General features: G+C 43.4%; 2 protein-coding genes across 12 annotated transcripts in view; one reads left to right on the top strand and one right to left on the bottom strand.

The window, feature by feature from the left end:
• Nucleotides 1–19,138, top strand: part of DNM1 (dynamin 1) — a 147,571-nt gene that overhangs the window by 101,521 nt on the left and 26,912 nt on the right. Inside the window, exons 20-21 of one of the 7 annotated variants that reach the window (XM_075015880.1) lie at nt 1,774–1,810; nt 8,376–9,418. The exons of 1 other annotated variant lie outside the window; for it this stretch is intronic. In XM_075015880.1, the coding sequence (XP_074871981.1) occupies nt 1,774–1,795 (22 nt within the window). In that variant the 3' untranslated portion in view covers nt 1,796–1,810; nt 8,376–9,418. Of the gene's footprint in view, nt 1–1,773; nt 1,811–3,570; nt 7,910–8,375; nt 9,419–19,138 lie in introns of those variants that run through there. 5 more of the 7 variants (XM_075015881.1, XM_075015877.1, XM_075015876.1 and 2 more) reach the window with 5 other exon arrangements.
• The window catches only part of GOLGA2 (golgin A2), a 28,477-nt gene continuing 23,880 nt past the window's right edge, over nt 14,542–19,138 (bottom strand). For all 5 annotated transcript variants that reach the window (XM_075015870.1, XM_075015872.1, XM_075015873.1 and 2 more), the window contains 5 exons: nt 18,978–19,045; nt 18,273–18,375; nt 17,839–17,945; nt 17,097–17,265; nt 14,542–16,975 (listed from right to left, as the gene is read on the bottom strand). In XM_075015870.1, the coding sequence (XP_074871971.1) occupies nt 16,731–16,975; nt 17,097–17,265; nt 17,839–17,945; nt 18,273–18,375; nt 18,978–19,045 (692 nt within the window). In that variant the 3' untranslated portion in view covers nt 14,542–16,730. The remainder of the gene's footprint in view (nt 16,976–17,096; nt 17,266–17,838; nt 17,946–18,272; nt 18,376–18,977; nt 19,046–19,138) is intronic.

Genomic DNA, 19,138 nt, shown 5'->3' with positions numbered 1-19,138 from the left:
GCAGTCAAGTAGCACTTTAAAGACTAGCAAAGTGGTTTATTAGGTGAGCTTTCGTGGGACAGACCCACTTCTTCAGACCATAGCCAGACCAGAACAGACTCAATATTTAAGGCACAGAGAACCAAAAACAGTAAGCAAGGAGGACAAATCAGAAAAAGATAATCAAGGTGAGCAAATCAGAGAGTGGAGGGGTGGGGGGGAAGGTTTTCTGATTTGTCCTCCTTGCTTACTGTTTTTGGTTCTCTGTGCCGTAAATATTGAGTCTGTTCTGGTCTGGCTATGGTCTGAAGAAGTGGGTCTGTCCCACGAAAGCTCACCTAATAAACCATTTTGCTAGTCTTTAAAGTGCTACTTGACTGCTTTTTGTTTTGATAGTGTATAGACTAGCACGGCTTCCTCTTTGTTACTATTCATTATGCATGTGCTGTTATACAAAAATACCTCACAGTCCACTTTCTTGAACAGGAAGTTATCAAAGAAGCAGGAGCATTTTCCTTTGATTATGTCCCTAGGTGGGGGACTTCAGCAAGTTGGTCCTTCAGTCTCCTGCATCGGTCCATGCTCCCCATCTACATGTATCCTTGGGACCTATTTATCTCTATCTGAGTATACTAGAAACAATTCATAAGCCTCTGCCCATGCAATGAAGGCCACATGCCGTGTACATTAATGACCTGTGCGGAAAATTCTCATTTGTGGAAAATTGGTTTTGTCAAACAAACTTGATTTCTTTCATGGTTGAGATATGTTTAATTGATAAAGTTAACTTTTGTAGATGTAATATATTCAGACATCTGGTTTATGCAGCATGATATTTTGATTATAAAACTTACACTATACAATATCAAGAACTGGCTACTTGAGAGATTTCAAAAAGTTGTTCTCAGAGAGAATCTTTGTCAAATGGAGGTGCCTTTCTTGAAGATATGCATTAATCAAACAGAAGTTACTGAGATCAATACAGGGGTAACTGGATGAAATTCTACAACCTGAGTTATATAGGTTGTCATGATCTGATGGTCTTTTCTGGCCTTAAAATCTGTTGTTGGGTCTTTTTTTCCTCATCTCCTGATTGTAACTGAAGCCCCAGAATTGCACTTTAGTCCTTCTTGATTTCCACTTCTCATGGGCTTCATTTCTTTTGATTCGATGTGTTAAATTAGTTAGTGTTGTGGTATCACTAGAAAGCCTGGATCTTGAGTTAATTGTGACATCCATCCACCAAATCCTGAGAGCTGTGCATGCTAGCATGTTCGTTAGTTTAAACACGAGTGTATTTTACTGCACATGGACACTTGCGTGAATATGTGCAGATGTGCCTGAAGTCTGAGTGTGGATCTAGCTTTGAATGGGTGTAAATGTGAAGAAGCCTATTTGTGTGCTCACATAAATATGCTAATGACTATTAATGCATCTGTGTGTGTGCATACATCACAAACTTACAGGTTTGTAAGCCTTCTTGTGCATAAGTGAAGGCCATATGTTTCTATATAGATGTATGCATATTTGTATGTACACAAATGTGTGTATATCCATGGGCCTCTGTCCGCACTCTTGATTAGGTGTGTGTTTTATTCTGTTGGTATGTATGCATCTCTATGGCCAGGTGTGTCTGTGTGTGACATGCATTCTCCTGTGTAGGTGAGTGTGTGTAGGGTGTGTTCCTGTAAGCTGTCTGTTTATTCTGTATGTGTGTTTCACCTTCCTGACTGTCTGTGTGGCTTCTGCTTTGAATTGTCTGAACTGCCATGTTGATTTCGTGTTGTCTTTCAGAATCACTATCAGTGACCCCTGAGGACTGGCAGCCACGGTATGTTCTTCACTCTCTCCCTGCGATGCATGAGTCAGTGTGTCTCCCCTCCTCCATTCCCATCACTTCACTGCTCACCTCTCCTATCTGATACTCAACTTCTACCATATCTCCATGTCCAAACAACCACTTCTGCCAGGTACCACCAAGGAAGGAGTCTTAACAGAATGCTGGATAATCAGAGAGCAGCTGCTTAGAGCTGCAGTCAGGGGAAAGGCTGGGAGAAGTCTTTGGAATTGACTGTTTTTTCAAAAAAAGTAAAATGATCAGAGGAAAAAACCTCACCCATGAGTGTTTGGGTTCAGAGTGAGGAGAGAGAAAGAGATGGGAGAATGGGTGACAGAGTGGCAACAGTGCCTCTCTTATCCTGCTTATATGCATTGACAGGTAGATGGACTGAATGAACTCTAGTCTTTTCCATCTCTGTCTGCTGTCATGGCCTCTCCGGAGACCATGATGAGGAGTGGTGGATTGAACTCTTGTTCTACATTTCCGCATGTCTGCTCAAAGTAGTCCCTGCATCACCATCTAGTGTCCATGGAAGGCAGGACATGGTTTCGGGCCCCCAAATATAGAGTAACTGTACCCTTACATACACCCCCATTAACCCAGGTTTCATCTGGTCCCAGTTGGAAATAAATATCCATCATATATTTTTCCTCTTGATCCCTCTAACGTAGCTCTTCTCGTTTTTTTGCCCTTCAGATGTCCCTTTCTCTCTCCCCCCCGCCATGTCCCACCTTCACCTCTGTGCTCCAGGGCCTCTCTCTGTCTATCCTTCTCTCTTTTGCTCTCCCCCTGCACTTTGCAGTGGTTTATTTGCTCAACACCAGATTAGCAAGGTGACCCATCATCGGGTATATAGTGTACTGTGTGGGCTTACACTCAGGAGCTCAACTTTCCATCTAGTTAAATATTAAAACAAGGGAGGATGTAACTTGAAGAAAGATGTGGACCTTAATGGAGTTTGCCTGTACTTCCTGGGATCCACTGTCTCTTACTGATGAGAGGAAGAGGGGAGAGGGTAGAATGTGTCAGATTTGGGATACCATGGGTGGGATAGATATGTCTGGCGAGACCCACTTTTTCTCCTTATGTTCATGATCTTTCTTCAAGATGGGCCTAATCATGAAAGGATGTTGAGCAACTGCAGCTCCTTTTGAGTTTGTAGGACCTGATCATGCTGAGCACCACCAGCTATCATGGAAGTCAATTGTAGTTGTGCATGTTCAGTGTAGGGATGTTAAGGTTTTACTGGTTAACCGATTAACCAGTAGGGGCTGGAGCAGCCTCCCGTGGACAGGGGATTGCTCCAGCCCCATGGGGCTGCTGTGGGTGGAGGCACTCCAGCCCAGCCAGAGCAGTCCCTGTCCACAGTGGCTGGGGAAGGCGTGGCTGGACAGTCTGCAGACAGGGGCTGCTCCAGCTCAGCTTGAGCGCCCTTCCCCCACCCACGGTGCTCTGGGGACAAGGTCTGCTCTGCCCAGCTGAAGCATCCCTGCTTGCACTGTGCTAGGGACCAGGGCTGCTCTGGCTGTGCTGCAGTGCTCTCCTGCCTGTGGAAGTGCCATGGGTAGGGAAGCTCCAGATAGGCCAGAGCAGTCCTGGTTCCTGGTGCTCTGTGGCCAGGGGGTGGGGCAATGGGGATGCCATTCCAGCATGGGCTGGAGCAGACACCCTAGCTGCTGCCCCTTTAATTGGTTAATCCAGTTAAACCTACCAGTTAACTAATTAAATGTGATTTTACATCCCTAATTCAGTGCCTCTCTGGGTCAAGCTCTCAGAGTTCATAATCCGCTCCTGTCTCATAGAGAACGGTGACTATCTTACAGCTGCTTGTAGCTGGGAAGAGGGCTGAGAAGTGCCACAGGATGAAGAACTAACACAGTGACTGTTCCGTGGTAAATGTTTTGCTTCAGGAGCTTCATCTCTGTTAGCCCTCCTCACTCATGACTCAGCACAGAGGTGCCAAAGCAAGAATCAGGTTTTCCCCAGTCGCCTGCCTGCTGCGGACCTCTTTGGAAGTACTAGTAGAAATTCTTATCCTGGAGGGTCTCAGATAGGAGTGTTGATTGTTATCTGTGCTTTGTTCTGGGACTCGCTGTTATGAGGCTTTATTTGCATTTCGTCTGGTTTACAGAGAGCACCAAGTAAATCAGGGCTAATCTGGGATGGTGGTGTTGAAGGTTCACCCTTCTGAATCTGACTATAGATAGCAGCAGCTTTTTGTAGAATAAATCCAAGTATTTCTTCTCTTAGCCAGATTTTTGTGACGTCCTCTCATGTCCTAGAAGTGATACAGAACTAAGCTTGAACATGGCTGGAAAGACAAAGTGGAAAGCAAACAAAATAGCTATTGGAAACAAAAAACAGTCAAGTAGCACTTTAAAGACTAGCAAAATGGTTTATTAGGTGAGCTTTTGTGGGACAGTCCCACTTCTTCAGACCATAGCCAGACCAGAACAGACTCAATATTTAAGGCACAGAAAACTAAAAACAGTAAGCAAGGAGGACAAATCAGAAAAAAGATAATCAAGGTGAGCAAATCAAAGAGTGGAAGGGTCGGGGGGGAAGGTCAAGAATTAGACTGAACCAAATAGCTATCTGGTTTGTGCCCACTCTTGTTCATTTTAGGGCTAAATTCCACTCTCATTGTAGTCAGTGGGAATTTTGTCAGTAGCTACCGAGGGAGAAGAGTGTAGCAGTGTACAATAACAAGGTTATGAAGGTTTCTGCCATTCCCAGCCCCAACCTCCAACACCTGACTTCTTCTCCCTTAAGATGTTTACAATGGGCAGAGATCCTTACTGGGAGGCAGTTTTCAGCCTCTGATGATGTCACCATCTAGATCCTTTAGCGATCTCACCTAGAAAAAAGGAGAGAAGTCAAGATCCGAAAAAAAGTAAAATAAAATAAGCAGAGAGCAGCACCAACCCTGTATGAGACCATCTTTTTACTTTGTGCACAATCGGCCAAGAACATTAGCACATCTCTTATTTCAATTCACCTTTCAATTCTGTGTACTCTGGCAGGGCTGTGTGGCCCAGCTGTGCCTGAATGTCTTGTATCATTTGCTCTCCAGGGATTTCAAACTCTTTTCTCTCCATATCTGGTAAGAACAGTAAGAAAATCTGAGCATATGAAATGCAAGCAGGCCTCTGAGCTTTTCGGTAAAAGTCTTTTAGCATACAAGTGGCGAGGTACAATAGCATCTAGCTAAAGGCTTGATCCAGATCCCATTAAAAGTCAGTGGTACTCTTCCCATTAACTTCAGTGGACTTCGAGTAAGGCTGTAGGTGAGCAACTATAGCAAATAACACAGACCCTCAATGCATCAAGAAGGCCAGTAATACATGTCATCACCTCCCCACGGGATGTCTATTCTCCGTGTCTCATTTGCCTCCTCAGTGTAAAGGTATAATTTTAACTGCCTAGCAGTGGTATTGAATTATTCTTCAGTTAACTTGTTCCCATCATTTATGTTGTTTTTCTTGAAAAGCAACTTATGCATGATGGCGTGGGAAGTGCTGGCTTGTCTTGCATTATAGGCATTTGCAGATTCAAGATAAAAATCGCTGTGCTCAGTAGTTTCTTTATTTAAAAAACAAACAAACAAAAAAAACTTCGGGTGGTATAGTCAACCTGGTCTAGACCTAAAAATTAGACCAAGCTAGCTATGCTGCTCACGACTGTGAAAAATGCCCTGAGAAACATGATTGAGTCAACTTAGCCTCCACTGTAAACAAAGCTAGGTCAGTGGAAGAATTCCTCTATCAACCTATCTGCCTCTGCTCAGTGAGGTAGATTATTTACATCAATGGAGAAACCCCAGCTGCACAGCTGCAGTGCCAGAGCACTGCTCCTGCAACAACTGTAGTGTAGTAATGGCCTAATATTGCCCCAGAAAGGAAACAAAAGGTCAGGTTTTGCCCTCTAGTAGATAGTTGAAGTGCCCTTGGTTTCAGTGGAGATGTGTCTGCTGAAACTGGGCTGAATTTGACTTTGCATCTGTTAATTAGGAACGTAATGTTCTGGTTCTAATTACTGCTTGTTTAGACTGTAGAAATTCACACAAGTAGAATTACATCAATGTAGCTACTGAATATACATTTACTACAGTCTGCACTTGTGCAAAATAGGTCTTGGAAAGATTTAAGAGTATGCAAAAAGCCTCAGGGACTTAGTTTTAATAAAATGCAAATTCAACAAGATTTCCTTCTGTGTGTAACCAATACAAATGCTGACTATTTGAGAGAATGGTATTAAAATCATTTACTTTCACTCACATCCTATTCATTTACTCTCTGCATTTCATTAATCTTGGGCAATGAAACTAGTCTTGCCCCATGCTGATCAGTTTAGTTTTCCAAGTCTCATGTGCCAACAGGAGGCTGTTGCGTTTGGGTTGCAGACATTGCAGGGAGCAGTTTGAATTTTCATTTAAAATATGCAAATTTTCATTCAGAGGGAAAAGTCTATCCAATTTTAACCCTGTTTAGATTATGCATAATCTTCCTTCTTTCCTTGAACAAGAGTCACGGTTGTTTGGCCCCATGACTATACAAACAAAAGGATCAAATTTATTTCAGTAGCTAATCTTGAACATGCTCCTAGCTGTTGAGAACTGAAATCTGCAGCCTGCCACCTGCCTTACTGTGGGGGAAGGGTGCCTCTCCAAACCAGCCAGCAGCCTCTATGACAGCGCCTCCCAGAGGGCACTGTCCACACTGTGTGACTGATGTTCACTTGATTGATAGAGTAGCTTCACTGTTCTCATGTCCATGCTTCTCGACTCTCATTCAAGTGCCTGTCCATTTGCTGGCAGTTAGCCTTTGTGTTTTGTGTTTCCCAGCTGGAAGGAAATGATAGTTGTGCAGTTAATTCCTCCTCACTATTATTAGGGATCCACAGTGACCAGAGAAGCCAATGTTAAAGTGGTTTTAAAATTATAAAACTTCTCCGTGGACTCTTGCTGATGCTGTGGGTAACCCATTTCACTCAACTGAGGTCCCCTTTCTTTTGTGTCTTTTACTGGCTCCAGTGAGGTGGAGAAGCATGTGTGATTGTGACTGTGACTGCCATGCTAACCACGGTGTGTGTTCTCTTCTCGTTTTTGTTTTCTTCTGCTTTTTCACAGCAGGAAGGGCCCTGCCTCACCTACTCGACCCACCATAATCCGACCAGCTGAACCGTCCCTCTTAGATTTATAACCCAAGGCCTGTAGACAGCTGGCGACGAGCTCCGTAACCACGGCTTCCTTGCCCCATACCACCTTCCACAGGCACATTCACTCCTCTCATCCATCCCACCCCTTCACCTTCCACTGCCCCCTCCTGGTGTGTTGTAAAACTCAAGGTAGTGATTGAGTTTGTCTTCTCTTGTGCGTCCTGTATTGCTTTCTGAGTGTAGAGTAGTCCCCATTCAATGGCATGGGACTTGAAAGGACACAGGTTCCTTGGAGTGATCAGTTATGGGGGCATCCTTAAGCCCAAATGGCAGCTACCCAGCCAAGTGCTCCATCTGGTTGGTCTAGCCTGAACAATGTGTCCTGCCTGCATTGGCTAGCTGTAGTGTCTCAGTACCTAGAACTAATCTGTAGCTTTGTAGCTATTTTCTTATGTTGTGGTTAAGAAGACAAAGCGCAACTCAGAAGAATAAGTTACACTGTCAATGTGTGACATTACTGGTAACAAAGGTGAAATGTCCAGTGTACAGGCTTGAATTAAGGTGCAAAAATTCATGTATTGTTGGGAACAGTGCAACTCACTTCAAAGCAAGATTGGGGGGAGCTTTACTGAACAGTGTAACCCTTCCAAATCGAAGTCTGAGATAGCACATAAATGCACCTCTGAGTGCATGGAGCAGATGGATCTACCTGCCCTCAGCTTTCCCTAGTAGCTGAGGAAATATGGCTGATGGAGAGCCGCTGGCCTCTGCCAGCAGTTGTGTTACATCATTGCCTGCATCTGACTTTCCAGAAACTGAGGGGAATAGATGGTCGTCCCTTTTGTAAATGGACAAACAAAGTTTTCAGGGAGTTCGCTAATGTTTTATTCCAAATATCTCTGCTTCATATAAGCACATTTCTTGTTCAGTGTGTTTTTGGGGGTGGGTGGGTGGGTTTGAGGGGGTGTTTAGTGTAATGATTACGGTAACCTATTCTTTTTGCATGCGGATGGTACCATACCTATTTGAGGAAACTTGTAACCACTGCCAACCATGACTCATCTTCTTAATGATTTGGGTATTTTTGTTTTAACATTGTATGTGTAAAAAGAAAAGAAAAAAAGAGTATTAAAAATAGAGATTGGTCCTGTGCACCTCAGATGTTGTGGCTTTCCTGAAGCCAAAAAAAGCATTCACCTGGCAGGCTTTGAACTAGCTCTTATTCAGATTTAAGTTCTCTTATTCCAGTATCGTTGCTTTTGACTTCTATTGTGGATCCACTTTGCCTGAGGTTCTGTATGCCAGTTCCTTTCCATGTTTTAATTGTTGTTTTAATGCTTTTTTCCTCCCCCCCTCCCTTTCTCTTCCTTTTTCTTTTGTGTCTTTCTTTAAATTCCAGCCGGCCAGGCAAGGCCAGTCCCTCCCGCCCAGAGAGTCCAAAACCACCATTTGAAATGTAGCCTTGATCCCTCTGAGAATCTTTGCCTGCCTCTTAGCTGTTCTGTCCTGGAATGGTCTGACTCGCATCTCACACATGGCTTGTTCTGTTGTAGTTTGTGATATACACATGTCAGATGTGACTCTGGTGAAACTATTTTTTTTCCTTTCCAGTTGCTTAAAGGAATTAAAACAAGTATATTGTATTAATGAGGAACATATCCTATTATATAAATATCTATAAATATATATATATATATAAAAGATCAAAATATATATATGTAAGGTGTTTTAAGCCATTTGTGCTTCCACGTGGATTTTAGCAAATACTTAAGTAGGAATATATATAGATATACACACACACAAGCCCAACAAATTAACTGAATCCTGACATTGAGTTTTTGAGCTGATTGTTAAATTCTCTGCTGCGTACAGTTGCGTTATTGTATTGCCCCATATTCGTGGGTGAACCATCTCAGTGCTGGTAGTAGCTGTGATGCAGTTTGTGATCTACCTGTCACTCTCATTTATTGGTTGAAATAAAGTATCATTTCTGTATAATGAAGGACTCCACAAGTAGAATAAAACTGTCTCTCTGGGTGTGAACAGGCTTCATGTTTAATTATAATAATGCAACCTTTCATCCCAAAGAGTTTTACAAGCTCTACATGCACACTCACATAAAGAGCATCCCTCAGATGCTACCCCCTGGGGGAAGGAGAGGGGAGTGGCACCAAGCAACATAAGTTTTAGAAAGGAGATGTTGGTCAGGGGTATTGAAGCAAATGTTCTGAACGAAAAAAATAAAAAAATAAAGCACCCGGCATTTGGTTGACACCCAACCATGAAGAGTGTACATTTTTAAGAACACTGCACGCTACACTAGCTCTTCAGGTGGCCTCTTCCTGTTCCCCCTTGTAAGATATGGTGGCCTGGCACTGAGGTGCAGAATTTTTCTAGTGAGAAGTATCTGTTGGTGCCAGTTCCCCCACCAAATGGAGGATTCTGAGGGTGTAAAAGGAGTGTCCCTAGCTGCCTTTCACTTCCTTTTTGCCCACTAATGGTTCACTGTCCTTGATGCTTTCCTCATTTTTTCCCTTTTGGTGCTGCCCTTTTGGGGGACTTTCTTAAAAGGTTAGATTACAAGATTGTACTTTTTCTTCAGAATGAAGAATAAAGAAAGGATACCATCCAGCACAGATACTCAGGGTGACTCCTAGGAGCCTAACATAGCCCTACTAATGTAGGAGGGTTCTTAACCCCATTCCACTACATCTGGCAGTGGCTCAGGCCAGCATAAATGGCAGACATTAATTAGCCCTTAAGTGAAAATGTGCCCCCATTAAGTGACAGCCATCTGGTGACAGCCGGCACCTGATGTCAGACAGTACTGAGGTCTCCAGCCTTCTCTGTCTCAGTCTTATGTGGTGCTAAGATTCTGGCACAAAATTGAGGTCCTAGCCCTGAAGATGCAGCATCAGGGTCCCAAGAGTCCGTCAAGTTGCCCTATTTGGTGCTGAAGTCTCAGTACCACATTGACATCCTCAGAACCTTCAGGGTTGGCTTATTTGGCATCACGTTCCCAGCATGCTTGATATGGTATCAAAATCCCTGGATCCCCTCCTGAGTCAGCAGATTCAGCCTGTTCAGCACTTTGGTCTTGCCCTCATCAGTGCACAGCTGAGCACCTAGTCTGGTTAATTTTTTTGTGGCCATTCTGGTATCAGCAAGTGAATGCTAATGTTCCCTGTAGGTTAATCTGATTCAGCACTTGCATCCTGGCACCATTGGCCTAACACCAATGTAATCCTTACAGATTAACCTAGTTGATGCTAGATGTAAAGCCTCACAGTGCAATTCCCCTAAACCTGTGACAACTCAGTAAACTTTGGTGACATTGATGGAGGAGGGTATAACCCCCTTTCAGCAAGTGTTCCTTCAGAGACTATGACCCATGCCAGAATTGGACCCTAGTTGCCTGAGCAAATGTGAGGATTCGTATAGTGTTAATATTAGGCACCAAACTGCTGTAAGAGGTTGAGCCACATTAATGGTTATGGAACTTGTTACCAAACTGCCATATGAGCTGGTTACAGCCCGACTTCAACTGAAGTCAATCCTAGTGCTGGTTATTCTGTGAACCAAGCCACTTCAAGTACATGATCCCAACTTTGCTGAACAAGTCAGGTACATAACGCTACCACTGAATTGCTGCAGGCAAGGAGTATACCAGGTAATGGTGCTAAGATCTTAGCAATGGCTTGACACACACATGCACCCCTGCCCCCCCCGACTGTTATGGGAACATTAACCACCTACAGAGTGGGCTCTGGCTCATTTCAAGAAGTGGCTCATCCAATGGCACCTACATTTGCTGGGGCAAAGTTGGGGGGATCCTGGCTCCCTGCCACCAGAAAGGCAGGAGTGGCAAGGCTTAAGGTCATCAGCTCTGTTCACTCTGCCACGCTCCCTCAAAGCTGTACAAAGAGCTCCAGCTGCCACTGCTGCTACTTTGGCAGCAACTGGAATGCTGGCACCCATTGGAATGCCAAGCCTGGGGGCAACTGCTCCCATCCCCCACCCCAGCCCTGTTGGCAGGCCTGGGTTCACCAGGGCAACTGTTGGTGGCTCACAGAGACTGGAAGGAGTCTTACTGGATGGATGTGGTAGTGGCCATAATGTTGGAACCTCCATGCCAAACTAGGTTAATCTGTAAGGATATTTGTTCCAGGACAATCAGCATCATGCTTAGCCATACAGAGTTGTGTAGAGCACTATAACATTTGGGGCACCATTGAGTCTTCATGTCTACCCAGCTGCCCCTTCCTACCCTGATCTGCAGCTTTGCTTTGTCCCAAGAGAATCTAGCTAACTTAAAGGTGAAAAAAACCTGCACAGCCTATTAGCAGAACCTTTGAAAGAGCCCTTCAAGTGGTAGTGAAACCATTTAACAGGAATTTGCCAGTCTGTCAGTTTCTGAATTTACTGTTAAGCAGTAAGACCTTAGTTTAAAATGTTTTAAAAACATCTCATTCATGTATCAATAAAGATTATGAAATCACATCTCTAAAAATAATCATCCCTTGCCAACTGTTGTCAATTTAATGGTACTGTGGAGGGCCCATAAAACCAAAGGACAGCTCTGAGGACAATGAACCCTGTCTTTTGGATGGTATCAAAGATGAGAATTACTGCCTTTTGTGGAAAAGGGAATGAGTGAGTTGGAATGGCTTGGAGCTGGTGTTGGTGCTACTACTGCTGAAGTCCGATTTCATTTCATCCAACCTGGCTGTTGTGGAGCTGGAGCTAATAGAGGTGGCCATGGTATCAGCCTTTTTTCTGGACTGGTTGGGTCAGGACATCTCCTAGGATTAGAACAATGAAAGTCTAGGGTCCCAGGAGATAGTAGCTGTAATGTTGAAGCTTGCTTCAGCAGCCTTCATCTGTTCATATCCATCCTCTCTCCCGCTTAAGTCTCTTTAAGGACTCACAAAGGGACTAGTGAATGGAATAGCCCATCCCTTTGTTTTGTCCACTTAGGGGGATTAATATCCAATACCCCAGTTCTGGCTTACTAATTTCCAGTTCCACAATTTTTTTAAACAAAGCATGATTTTAGCATAATCCATAGCCTTTTTATTTGGACTAATGCAGTTTGGCTGGTTTTCTTGTACCTGTCCAACATTTATTATGGCAAACAACTTGACCTATTTTTCATGATTAGGTAAAAGTTATATAGCCTAATTGACACATTACTTAGTGCCATTCAATGCCATACCACTTATTAACTCGGAAAATAGCTGAGACTTCTAATTCCAGGCTCATGGTCCAATTTCAAACACATTAAAGGCGATGATTATCTTTAAAGCATGTGGAGTCCAAACACTGGCATCAGTGCTTTTGGTTCCGAAGTCAGGTCATAAAGAGCATTCCTCAGATCTGCTCCACAATCATCTACCAATCCTGCATCACTGGGGGTGTGCAAGCTTGTTCTTTATATGTAAAAAAATCAGTTGTACAGCAGCATCCCCTGGGCTCTAAGGGAACCATAAAAATAAATCTGTAAATGCATTTTGGCAGCCATTCTTGGAAGCACACTGGTTTAGATCTGAAGAGCTCAGTTCTGAACAGATTAGGCCCTCTGTCAGTCCCATGATATGTTTGTTCTAGAACCTATTCAACTGTGGTACCAACAAGACCTTGAACTTTCATAATTAGTTTAGGCAGAGCAGGCAATCTGCTTCAGAAGCACTCATTTTAAACATAGCTAACTGGTTACTCAGGTAGTGACAATGACCAAAGGGAGAAAACAATTGCGAAATCTGGGAGTCTCAACTGAGATGAAGAACAATTCCTCTTAATCTGCATGCTATGCCCCAGTCACAGCCCAGGCAAATTACTACCTGGGAAGGTGACCTGGCCCTTATATTTCTTTTCCCCATGGGCAAAACTTTTATTAGTCAAGCTAACTAAAAATATCCATGAGATATTTTCCCTTTAAAGTAGAAAAAAAATCCTGCTATCCTGACTTCATTTCTATCAAACATCAAAACATTTGTCTATAGGTCAGATATTTGTCCATAGACAGGTTAACTGAGTGATATTTTTTATTTAGGCCACGTCTGTGACCTTCCTAAGACTGATTACAAAGAATCCATGCTTTATTGATGCTACCTGCTCCATGATCACTTGTATCCGATATCATTCGGGGTGCAGAAGACGATGATAATTCTGCTTTTCACCTTCTACAGCAATAGTTCTAGGTGATGGATTAAGACATTCACCTTATTATCCAGCCTTTTGAAGGATTTTGTGGACTCTGAAAACTCCACATTTGGATTCTGGAGTTGAAAGTTATTTATCCAAGATCTTCTCCTTTGACTAGATCAGACTCCTTTGCCAAAAGCACAAATGTCTTGGGGTTTTTTTTCCTGGTGTATTTTGTAAATTGCATATGACCAGACAAGGCCTCTTTATTACCACCATGGAAAAAACACATCCACTGTTGTCCACTGCACTAGCGCCATCGCTTCAAACATTACCCAACATCTTTGAAAATCTCCCTTTTGCTTAGATGGAAACCAGGATTTCCTCTGCATGTTCCTTTAGATTCCATTAGTTCAGGAGATCTGTTTGCAGGTCAGTTGAGAGACAGCCAAAATACGGTAACTGCCATAGGTTTGGTCTTGGCAGGTTCATTCAGCTGTTCTATATCTGATATTAGCACCACTTTCCAGATTACAGGACCTTTAGTCTTCACTTTGGGGAAGATTCTCCAACTCAGTCGTGAACTCTCTTATGTTGCCACCCTGATGTTGAGATTGCCAACATGCTGAAACTGACGGTGGGGATTTTTTGGTAGTCTGGTGGTTTCCTCACTGAAAAACAGGTTTTGATCAAAACAGACCCTCTCCCCCACTTTCTTCTACCATTGCCATCTGTTAAATTTCAAAATATGTTCCTATCTGAAATAGTAAAGATTGATACAAACCATAGAATAACAGGGTCCTAAATTACAAGCTTCTAGGATTCTGCAGCAATTACAACACTCGATATATATCAACAGTAGACTCACCATTTCCGAACCAGACACACTTTAAAAACACAGTTCTTTTGATTGGTGAGAGCCAAAGCGCTCAAGCTTGCAAAGTTAGTACTTCCAAAGAAGTGCAGTTGCATCTACAGCCCCACTGAAACTCAGAGCATCCCATGCTCCTCAGGAGTTTAACAGTTTGCAAGGTTAAGTCCATAATGGATTCTAGTAACTAGACTGCATCTCCTGGAGTCCAGAGATCAGGACATGCCAGAATCCATCATGGAATTTCTCTACACTGACAGCAATTCAGAAGACTGTAGGTAGCACAAGCAATTGCAGTAATAACAGTAAGCACAATGAAAATGTAAGGCATTATAAAACATTAATCAACCCAGTTTGATGGGGAGAGATATTTTCACCATTTTCTATAGCTGAAGGGATGGAGGCCCAGAACTTGAATAAGAAGGGAGTCAGCATAAGACCTGTGACTTCCTATGATCAGACCAGATCTCTCTCTCAAAGAAAGAATTCACTATTAATTTTCCTGGCCAAATTTCAAGGTGATCTGAATAGAAAATGTGAACACAGTTAGTGTTTGCCTGAATAAGTTTATTCAGAAAGAAAGAATTTATAACAGGATTAAATCACCCCTGCAGCAGAGAGCAAAATTTCTCCAGCAGTGTTTTCTTTCACATTGCTGGAATAGAACACCCAATAAATATTTATAACAACAATGCTTTGTATTAAATCACAACTCTTCCCCCCACTGCATTTAGATCATTTTTATAATACAGGTTATGAGCAACCCCAGCAGGCAAAAATGCTGCAAGGGGCCATATTCTTTATTTAAGGAATATACAAAATGTTACACAGATACACTATGTACACAAACTCGTGCAAAAAGGAGCTCATAGGCCCACCTTGCTAGTGCCCTGAAGAATGTCTCTACCAGTGCACTCTGCTCATAACACTGACAGTCAATACCAGAGCTGTTCAAATGAAAGAACATAAAAACAGTTTCTATTCTCCCCCAAATAGGCTAACATTCAGCTGTTTGAATTTCAGAGGAGTGCATTGATTTTATTCCATAGAACCTCTTTCCCCACTAAAAGTTTAAATTAGTTTAAAAATATCAAACGTAATGTGCTTTTCGTTGGGGAACACCTGTTCCCTATAGCAGGTTAAAAAAAGGCTTGATCATAATAAGATAGAACTGATTATAGAAAGGACCTCCAGAAGAATTTAACTAAGTCAAGTCATAAACCAAGATAGCCTCTATTTGCCAGAGCCTCTCTTTTCCAGAAGGATGGTACTAATGGGAGTCGAGCATAAGCATAAGCATGTGCATGTGCATGTGCGTCTAAGTCATGAACCTGGAATTTGTCTTGCATTGTACAACTTTATGTAAATTAGGTCTCCTTGAAACACACACACTTTAGAAAGTTCTCTTCAGGGACCTGCCACAGGCACTACTCAGCCCTCACACAGCAGGCAACAAGTTCTAGATTTTAAACCTGTATGTAATTTTCAGACACTCTGGTGTTATTCTTCTCTGCCAGCAGTTGGAGAGGGTAACCCATGGTAGCTGAGCCCCGTACACACCATCTTTAGTGTCTTTCAGCAAGTTGCTCCATTCATCACATTCCACTTTCTTTGCTGCTAGCTCAGGGAACTGATTCTCTCAGCACAAACATTCAACTCAAAATGTTTGTCACCTTGTTTTCTCCTCAGTCAGTTCTGCAACTTTGAAGTGTTTCCCAGTGACTGCTCCATCTCTTGCATGTGTGTCTGGAATTACTGGGGGCAGACTAAGGTCAGCCCAGGAGATCCCTAGCGCACTCAACTGGTGGAAGCTTTGCCCTTGTATGGATATAGGGAGAAAAAGGAATCCAAGAGATGGGGGAAACTAGAATTCTGGAGTTCAGAAATTCAAAACAAAGCACGTTTATTAAGTGATTTGCTTTTACTTATTTCTCCCTTTTTTAAATAAATAAAATTTTCAGACAAACAAGGTGAAACATCATCCTTCAAAGTGCAGTTACATTTCCATCCCACCTTCAACCAGCCACATAAAGATTATGTCAAGTAACCAAAGCATCTTTTCCAAGAGGACTCAGAAGGCAAGCCCTGGGCACTCCCCAACTCCAAATGTGAATAAAAGTTTCTGTAGTGCTGCCTAAGAAGGCAGGCAGGACGCCTGTATCAATTGGCTGTTTGAGACTAATATAGTTGGTTGGTAACAGATACAGTGCAAGGAGACAAGCTGGAGAGAAAAATGGAAGGTTTAAGATACATGGTGTGAAACATACAAGTAATCATTCAGAATCCAGAGTAAGTTACTTCAGGAGTCCTTTAGGGAGGAGATGGGGAAATATCAATCATGGCTGTTGCCACAGTCAGAAGCCAATCACTACTGAGAAGCTAGCTGCCTGTAGCAAGTCCCGTCAGAGAACGAGGAAATAAGTATTCAAGTTACTGTGACAGGAAGAAGTCCTGTCACTTTCATGTGGGCCAGGCTGAGGCAGCACTACTGATTGCCTCGCATGATTACTTCAAGTCAGAGTCTGTACTCAAAATGTGCCAAGTTACAGGAGTAGCAAGAAAAGGGAAAGATGATGTGGTCTGATGCTTGAGTTTTTCTCTGATGCAATCCCTCTTTTCCCACGAAGAGGGAATCTGTCCCGAATGCGGACGCTGGACAGAGATCCATGGTGAGTTTAAGCAAGATGGATACTCAACAGGCTCACAGAAAATTCCTTCAAGTCAGGTTTCTAATGCCATTTAAACCACCATGATCTTGACCTCATCATTCTCATCAGCACGATAGAAGAAAGGAATGCAGGGGTTTTCCAACAGAGAGCCCAGCCTCTCCTGAGGGTTCTGGATTTCTCTCAGAAGCTGCATGATTTGCTTAGCAGTGGGATCCTCTGGATTGGGTTGGGAACCTTTGCTATCACTATATACGTGGGATTGAAGAACTGCAGCCTCCTGTTCTGGATCATCTGCTAAACTCACTTCTCGCAGTCCTGCAAAGAACAAAAGACAAGGCAGGTTACTATTCCCAACCTAACAGCAAGCAGTCAAGTTCCCTGTTACCCAGTAGGAATTATGGCTACCACTTTGCTGCACAGGGTATTTGTTGCTCACCTTCGCCATCCGTAGCATTCAGTTCAATGCGCCTCTCAGCAATGGCACTTCTACTTTCTTGACTTACTTGCAGGTCTGGGTTCTGAGCAGCTGCCAAATACTTGCTGTACCATTCGTTCCTTTCCCCAACCAAACGCATCACCAATTCCTGGAGCTCCAACAACTTCATCTACAGCAAATAAGCAAATAAAACAAAACCCATGGAATGAGCACGTCCTCCTTGTGGCCATAGACAATACACACAACCTGCTCTACCACAATGCTCCCACCTTGCTAGACAGCTTGCCAGTATTTCCAGGTCAACCACACAAGACCAGATCAGACCCTCCACGTAAAGGCAGTTTCTCCATCAGAATTCCTAGCTGCTTTTTACTATTGGTGGGTTTACATTTAACTGAGCACGTCCATCATCTTGACAGATGCATAGATTTTCAGGCATGGTTTTGGGCAATTTGGAAATAGGCTTGCTGTCCAGTACATCACAAAATCAGCAGTGAATTTGGCACAACAAGACTGTCTTCTTAGGAGAGACCAACAGCTGAACAGCAGCTAATGCTGCAGGTCTCAATTCAGAAAGCGAGCAGTTTTACAGAAAAGTTTGTATTGCATATGTACTCTTGATGTCTGCCATTCTGCTGAAATCAGCTTTTGTGTACATGTGCGTATACGCAAACACTCCACTTGTGCTTCTTGGCTTCTTATCCATGGTGCAAGTACTCTTTTGATAGGATGGATACCTCACCTTCATCTCTTCCTTATCCTGAGCCAGCCGGCTGATGTACTCCTCTTTCTCCCAGTGCCGTTGTTTTAGGATAGCCCTCTGACTCTGATACAAGGCAATATACTCCCCTGGAACACAGGAGAAAAGCGTAAGGCACAGGCAACGCACCAAGAATTTACAATATTATAAAGCTCCCTCTCTCTGTTTGAACTTTATATCAATGGGTGAATGATCTTGGAGGTCTTTGAATCCAGTTGACAGACTGCAAGTCTCTTACCCAGCAGGATAATTTTAGGGCACCTAAAGGCCTAGCAGTAGAAATCTGGTTAGTGCACTGAAATGATCAGGCTCCATTAGCAGTTAAAGAGGCTCCTGTAGTACCAGCTCCCTGAGATGACACCCTAGGGCAGTCTGTGAAGAGGTCACCTAGTTACTCTCATGCTGGCTAATCTTACCAATTGTGTCGGTTTCCCCAGACAGCTGTATGCAACGATGCTCCAGCTCCTCCACTCTATCCTTCAGGTCAGCCTTCTCATACATCAGGTCTGTGAAGCGAGACTGAACACAGCCAACATCAGCAAATAAGTGTACAGGGAACACATAAGAGAATCAACAGTGCCCTGAGTGAGCACCTCCCAGGTCAGTTTGGGCTTAGTAAGCAATACTGTTCTTTCCTTCCCATTTCTCTCTGTGCGAGAGCTGGGCTGCTTTGGTGGATAGAGGATGAGGAGGAAACAGCTGCAGAAAGTGACACCACAGGGATAAGGAATCCTTTAAACTTTCCCCCACCACAACAGCACAACTTCTCAGGCACTGATAGCTTCAAGAATGCTGAGCCTCTAGAAGCAGTTTGTCATTCACCTGCACTTAGGAGACCAGTGTGGAGCCTGCCCTACCATTACTGCTTCAGAAAAAGATCAAGGACCAAACTCTGTCCCCTACACCCATCCTCTTTGGGGTTGAACTATTGCACGCAATAAGATGAACATTCAAAGATTAGATATCAAAATGATAAGCCACTTACAGGAAACCTGGGGAAGGAGGCAGTTGTGTCACAGAACCCAAACTTGCTATTGATTCCCTTGAAACCCAGCCTTGGTCTGCTACATGGGACACCCGATGCCAGGCTCCAGAGCCCAGCAGGAGGCTCAGCTGCTCACCTGTAGTTTCTCCATAGCAGTTTTTAAAGCCTCATGAACCTCCACTGGGACAGTATCTGTAGTGTAACCTGAAAAGGACACATGTAGAGTCAGTGTCCACAGCCTGCCGAAAAATGCAAGTCACGTGAGGAGAGGCACATGCATACTCTAGTTCATGCTCC

The sequence above is a fragment of the Carettochelys insculpta genome, chromosome 21 (assembly GCF_033958435.1).
Source record: "Carettochelys insculpta isolate YL-2023 chromosome 21, ASM3395843v1, whole genome shotgun sequence".
NCBI lineage: Eukaryota > Metazoa > Chordata > Testudines > Carettochelyidae > Carettochelys > Carettochelys insculpta.
Note: the sequence above shows the minus strand (reverse complement) of the source record. Positions and strands in the feature narration are given on the sequence as shown.